The sequence below is a fragment of the Equus quagga genome, chromosome 8 (genome assembly GCF_021613505.1).
Source record: "Equus quagga isolate Etosha38 chromosome 8, UCLA_HA_Equagga_1.0, whole genome shotgun sequence".
Lineage (NCBI taxonomy): Eukaryota > Metazoa > Chordata > Mammalia > Perissodactyla > Equidae > Equus > Equus quagga.
The window spans coordinates 66,395,656-66,403,091 of NC_060274.1; the positions used below are offsets into that span (position 1 = coordinate 66,395,656).

General features: G+C 37.8%; 1 protein-coding gene across 2 annotated transcripts in view; it reads left to right on the forward strand.

Annotated features, from left to right (window-relative positions):
- The window catches only part of UMAD1 (UBAP1-MVB12-associated (UMA) domain containing 1), a 211,313-nt gene that overhangs the window by 131,446 nt on the left and 72,431 nt on the right, over window positions 1–7,436 (forward strand). For both annotated transcript variants that reach the window (XM_046669425.1, XM_046669427.1), the window contains one exon: window positions 7,336–7,415. In XM_046669425.1, coding sequence (XP_046525381.1) covers window positions 7,336–7,415 — 80 coding nt within the window. The remainder of the gene's footprint in view (window positions 1–7,335; window positions 7,416–7,436) is intronic.

Sequence of the window (7,436 nt, forward strand, 5' to 3'; positions counted from 1 at the left end):
CTCATTTCTACAACCAGATTTTGTGATTTTCATTTCTTGGTTGAAATCCCCTCTAGGATGTAAACACTGTGAGGGCAGGGATGGTATTGCTGTGTTCACATGGTGCCCAGCATGACATATGGCATGTGGTAGGTGTTTAACAAATATTTCTTGAATGAATGAAACTTAACTTGAAACTGATTATATTTCATATACTGCATTTATTATTTCTGCTAGAAACTTGCTTTGCAGTTTTCTGTTACACTACAATTCTTTTATCAATCTAAGAACTCAATTTCAAGAGATTGAGAAGCTTACGTACATAATATCTGATGGGACCAATCGATGCTACAGGATGAAACACCCATTTGGTCTCATGGGCCCACTTATTTTTCTATGTTGAAAACTGGCTGAGCGGAACTCCTAACACCAATCAGTAATTTCACACGTTTATTCTATTGGTTGGAAAAGAGACTGAACAGCCCTCAGTGTGAGTGACTTGGCAATGCATCTCCAACCTAGGTTTGCATTACTGGTGATGGATCCATTCCATCATCTTCACCCACAACGGGCAGCACATTTGAATCTTTGTTTCAGGAGACTAGATAACCTGGTAGAGTGTGGCTATATTTTTTTCTGTTTACAAATTTAGGCTTCAGGCTATACACACTGAAAATCCTTTTTGTGTCAGTCTGTTTGTTTTTAGCAGAGCCTGTAGAACCTGTTGTCAGTGGACTGCTCAGAGCAGCCCTTTATGGAACTTTCTTTTAGCCGTATCTTGAGATCCAGGGTCAGGAATGGTCACCTCAATTTACCCTTGCAGTATATAAATTTACTCTGATTTAGGGAAGATTAACAAAAAACCTTCAAAGGCCAGTTTGTACAGCATGATACAATATCGCACAAATGTGCGTGTGCAAAATTAATTTGGCCTTTTGGGTTTCTAATCTTTTGGCCTAAAATTAAGAAAGTCTAGGTTTAACTGTTTAACATAGTGTTAAGTACTTAATTGATGTTTTTGGATTGCCTTAAGATTTTCCAGAAAAATTATTACCCATAACTACAAAGTAACAAGACTCAGACCTAAGACATCTGTGGAGTCCCAAGGGAAGTTAATTAAGAGCAGGCCAGGACTGATCAGTGGGTCTGACCTCAGTCAGATTTGCTGGTGTTCTTACTTCCCCGAGTAAATGCCTGTAAGTATTCAGTATGACTCAAAGCTTTTCAGGTAGTAAGCACGGTTTTAACTGTGTGATTTTAACAGCAGTCATAAGGTTAAAATCTAACGTGATGCCTACAAATTGTGTATAAATATGTATTAAAATTAAGAGTCACACTAATTTAAAGTAGATTGGCTGTTCAATTGAACCCTTAATTTAAAACTTTCTTCGTATTTTACAACCATTTATAATTCGTTTTATAAGCCCTTAGTGAGTGTGTGTAGAATTATTTTTCTTGTTGCCCCCCCCCCGCACACACACATACATACAGTCAAATCACAGTTTCATTAGGAATGATGCCAGTGTGTTAGTTGTACTCCATCCTTAGTGAATTTTGGGTGTAATAATTTTACACCTGAATTTAGTATGTTCTTGGTGCTATTTTAATTTGCTTTTCTTTAATTCCTGGTCAACTTGAACCTTTTCCTGCATTTGTTTGCTAACTGCCTTCCTCCCTCTACAGCTCAGCTATTCTTATTCTTGGCTCATTTTCTTGTGGGGTTATAAGAATTGTCATCACAATCTTGAGCCGACAGCAACAGGCTCCTGGGCAGAGCCTGTCTTCAGCTATTAGTACTTTTGCTTTCTCTCTGTTCCTCTTCTCTTCATTCTAGTGGAAAATGGGGAGTAAGTTGACAGTAATGGAAAAAGTGGAAGGGAAAACTAAACTGAAGGAGACTTAAATGTAAAGTGTATTACACTGAGTTGGATAAGTTCACTCAAGTTTTGATAAATAATGGGAAGCAGCACATTATGTAATGATTTGGCATTGTCAGTGGACTTGGATTCCAACACCAGGCCTGCCATTCTTAAATGGATACAGTAAAGCCTACCTCACAACACTGCCTTGAGCACTAAATGAGATTACGTGTGCTGCCCTCTCCTATCACCTCTCCTAGGCTGAAGATAACGGCAACAGCTACCTGACAAGGGCAGAATAGCAGTTGACGCTAAGACTTATGACAAAACATTTATCTTGCCCAAACCCTTCTCCCTTCTCTGTAATTAGCATTTACCATGTTCTCATTTAATCTTTATAACAGCTTGTTATGTATCATATTCCCATTTTCCAGATGAGGAAATTGAGGCTCTGAGAAGTTTAACTTGCACAAGGTCATGGATTTGGTAAAGGATTTGGGTCGAGTTCTGTCAGATGCCAAAGGCATTCTCTTGCCACAGTACCAGGCTGCCTTGTATAATGAGTGTGTGACTGAAGAATGAAAAGGAGTTAATGGAGTGGCCATTCCACTGTTCTTTCCACTACTTCACTTGGTGAATGACTAATAAGCAAGCACTCCCAGATGGTATTTGCATTTAAAAGAGGAGCTCATTAACCCTAATGAATCTCTAATTGGTGGAGAGATTTCTGAGGACTGGGGGTTTCTCCTGTGTCTTCAAGGTGCCTGGCTATCCTTTTCTCCTCTGTAGATTATCAGCTATTCTGGAATCAAAGTTATGTCATAGAATATAGTCACATACTGCTGGTCTGCCTCAAATGCAATTGAATGAATTAACAGGGAGTTGTGAAAAGAATCAACTAAAGGAAAATAAGCATGGGTTAGCATTGTGTAAAAGGAATGTTCAAAAGCTAAATAACAAATTTGGCAACGTTGAGGGTCTTCTCAAGAGTCAGGTAAAAATAATATATTTCATAATCAATTTCAACTTTAGAAATGTTATATCAGCATTCCTCATATTGTGTTCATAGACCTCTGGAAGATGTTTAATAGGTATCAGGTGAATAAAATGGCTCCCTAGTCAAATACATTGTGAAAAAAAATTTAAAGTTCCTTTACTGAGGAATTTCTCAGAGCCTTTAACACATTAAAGTACATTGGAAATCAACTGGAAGGGAACACATTCTGCAGGTTTTTCCCATACTTTTGACCACAGAAATATTTTTTTCCCTGTGAACCACTTGAAACTAGTGTTTTGTAGACTGCATTCTTAGATATGGAGTTCTAGATAATTCCTCTCTAATTAAAGAAAAGAAAGAAAGCAGTTTTCTGTACTCACAACTTTTCCTATGCAGTCAGGCTCCAACCCTGTCCACCCCAGCCCATTCTCAGCCCTGTTGGGCTCTAGGGCAGTGCAGTAATAACACCCTTCTTCCCCAGATAAGATCTGGTCAATTTAGAGGGAGGAAAACACAGATAGAGACCAGTTCTCATTTTTATTGCCTATAAAGCTGGTGTTGAAGAATGTGGCTTCTATCAAGGAGCAAATGTTTTCCTAATCGGAACCCCAGGATTAGATTGAGCTCCATCCAGTTACGGGATATGCTGGGCTGGGACAGGCTTCCTCAAGTGGAAGGAGGTCCCTGTGTAGGGTCAGAGCAGATAGAGCCACGTCTCTCTGTGGTCCTCCCATTCTCAAGAGAAAGGGGAGAGAGAGGGACAGAACCCTGTGCAGCCAAGTACTCCCACGTTACCAACCCATGGACTGGAGAGTGGGGGGAGGCCTGGGGTGAACGTTAGTAGAGCTTCCTCTGCACTGAAGGAGGCCTAAGGAGTGGGGGTGCTCCCTCACCGCCCCCCGCAATAAGTCTCCTCTGGCTGACTTGAGCCCTATCTTCACCAAGAGCCCAATCTTTACCATTTCTCCCCTCCCTCCACCCAGTTCACCCAGTAGAATGGGATCTTGATGATACTCCAATGACTGTCCCTTTCTTATCTCCTTATGTAACTCAAATGTAATTCAGCTTTTTACCCTAGAAACGGTGGGGTACATATATTTTATCAAACAGAGAGAGAAAAACTACAGCCTGACACCTGTTTTGCAAATGAAGTTTTATTGAACACAGCCACACTCGTTGGTTTCTATATTGTCTGTAGCTGCTCTCGGCTACGATGGCAGAGTTGAGAAGTTGCAACAGGGACAATATGGCCCACAAAGCCTAAAATTTTACTATCTAGCCCTTTACAGAAAAAATTTGCCAAACCCTAATCTAATGTATAAATTTCACTTCAGTCCTTTAAGTTCTGAAAGAGTTTCATTACTATGTATATATAGCCTTTTCATTAACTCCCTCTAAATAAAAACACTTTAAACCAAGAAAAGTGCATGTTGCATGGTTGTAGTATAGGAGGGATTTTGCTTCTTGTAGAATTGTTTCTAGCCTTACAAACTTCTGGAAAAGTATTAAGGGGATTGTGTGTTTGCTTTGAAGGCCCGGAAGGAAGGACAGAGGCTTGCTCTGGTCAGAAGTATTTGGCATCCTCAGTGGAAAGGGAAGAGAACAGATAATCCATGGGGCCTATGGAAGAAAAAAGGAGCAGAGAAATGTCTAGGGGCCCAGAGGGTTGGACCAGCACAAGATTCTGCCTTCAAAGCTCCCTTTCAGAGCCCCAGGCTCTTCAGTTCACACCCTGTTCTGCAACTTGATTCCTCCCATCTCAGCCCCCATCATTAAGACCTTCCACGGAATCCTGGGATGCCAGGAGACCCGGATCTGCTCCCACTGTGACTGCCTTCTACCTGGGAGACCTCGGGCTGGTCACTGACTGCCTCTGCCCCTTAGGGTTCACTTGCCTGTAAACTGGAGGGTTGGGAGATGGGGAGGATGTCTTATTACACCATAGTGAGAGTCAAATGTGCTGTCATAAAAAAGGTTTTATGGATGTAAAGTACTGTGAAAATGTTGGTTGCTTTTGTTCTTTTTAAACAGCTGACTTTCAAATGAAATTTTAGAATCCAGACTTAACTGGTGTTTGAAAACCAAAGTACCTTATTTCACATTTGTCATATGCATCTTCATTTATTGTTACAGTATCCAACTTTCATGTGTGTTATAAAAAAATGGAGAAAATAACTGAATTTTTACCATTATACAATTGTTTTCAAGTGGGAGGGAAAAAACTTCAAAAACTATATTTCTTTGTGACCTGTTCTTTTCTGTTTGTTGTTTGTGTAGTTTTCATTTTGTGCCTTTGTTTATAGAGAATAATCTTGCAGATGGCATATTTCCTTGTAATCACTTATTGTCCTGTCTGAGTCATCGCCAGAAATGGCATTTGAGTAAATAGTGATTCCATAGTCGCTTCCAGGCAGATGTGTTGTGTGATGTCAAGAACATTGGCTGATAACCTTTCTGGTTATTCAAACAGTAGAGAGAAATGGAGAAAGTTTTGTATAGATACACATCTTGAAATCAGAAAATGGCAAAGGACACACAGACTTTGTGCCGAATGATTTTAGCCAAATACCGTGTTTGTGTGGCTGTGGGTTGGAGCAATAATCATTTGAAAAGGCAAAGAATGTTTCCTGAGTAAATGACCTTTCGTATTGGGTGATGCATATTTTCTTATGAACATATCATTCATGTGAGTTATTAAACACACCTTGACCTCGTTGTACAGAGACGTGCATTACCTTGGCCGCTCGTGCTGCCGTGTTCTCATGCCTATAACCAAGCAAACTAAACTCCTTGTGCATTGGTTCTGCTACCTGTAAATTGGGGGTTGATTATCTTATCCCTAACTATCAGTGAAGAGGGATTTCTGAAAATAAGGCTCATCCTGATATGCCAATAGTGGTCACTTGAAACAATCACTTAAAAAATCAATCAAAGTAGTTTTTGACATCCTTAATGTTGTATTTTAATATATTAAAAATTAGATTGATTTAAGTTTTCATTTAACAAGTATTAATTTTATTATCCTATAGACATAACCCAAAAGTTGCTAGTGCTTTTGTTTAAATATGATTTTTTAGAATCATTAACTGTTTTTAAAATTATGAGTCACTAGTAACATAGTGGTATTTAATAAATTAGCCTTTTAAGTTTCACAAATAAATTTTAGAAGAAAGACACTAACTGTTTGCTGAAATGAAGTTTTTATTACATACCATTTAGTATTATTTTGTCACAGTTTTACAGTCTGGAAACTCTAAAGAGAAGTTCACTAATTTATTCAGCTAGTATTTATGGAACACCTCTTACATGTTGGGGCCCACCCAACAATAATAAGGTTGCACACAGCTGAAAACAAAGCTTATAGGCTGGAATGTGCATTGACGTACATGGATTTTAAACATTTAAGGGAGTTAGTTTATCTTAAGTAAAATAACTACTATCTTAAGTAAATCAATGACCAATTTAATTCTTGCTTCATGATTTTAGAATTTAACAGAATTTTATTTAGTCCTTTAAAATTTTCATGAGGCTCTTTCTTGAGTATAGCCATTGGTAAAGTAAACTTTTGCGTTTCATATGGAAAAGTTAAGTTTAGCCAAAATTCCTAATCTTTAGTGTCAGCCAAGTTATCACCGACAAATTTTGTAATCTTCACTGTTGTGGACATTCCTGAGCTGGGTTAATTTTATGGGAAGAGCAGTTTACAAATTACTGAATTAGCCTCTCATCATGCTTTAAAGAAGTAGGCTAATTGTTTCTTTACTTACCATGTGTTAATCATAGATCATTAGTGATAATTAATATATTTAAAATAGGCCATTAATAAGTTAAATTATGCTTATACTTACCTAACTATATTTGTGTTTGCCCTGTGTCATTGGAGCCAGCCTAGTCACCAGCTTCATTTAGTTGTATGACCCACCCACGCTCCAGCCTTAGGAATCAAAGTATTAACTGAAGGCTAATTTATGAATTTGTTCATTTTTCTTTCCTGCTGTAAAGATTGTCTGACATTTGGTTAATTATTACATACAAACATATATATCTGCTCTGAGGCAAATCCACAGGGACACAAATAAAAATTTATAAAGAGTAAACCTTATAAAAAACTAATTTGGAAGACAGTTATTCATATTATAAAGACTTTTAATTTGAAAATAATTTGCCTTATTTTCTTTAAGTTGTCAGCTTTCCTAGCTTATTTGAAATATGACTTGATTTACAAAATGTGAATTTGCTTGATTTTTCCAGAGTAAACCTATAGAAAGCAGGAGACATTTCTGGTTTAGGTTGTATGTTTATGTATTTATGGATGATTTATGAAACCTCTGTAAAATTACTGTTCCTAAAAACTCACTTATTTACTTAGTAACAAAGGAAATAATAGTTGCTTTCATAATTTGAAAAATATAATATCCAAAGATATTTCAAATAAATAGAAGACAGTTTGGCCTCAATGATAAAGTTGTTTTGTTTTTGGTTTTTGCTTTTGCTTCATAGAAGATACAGCAAATGAGCAAAGAGTCGCAGCAAGAGGTAAAAGTTCAGAAGGAGAAGGAGAAGGCAGCCAACTTTTGGAGGTAAGTGAAACTCACTGAGTC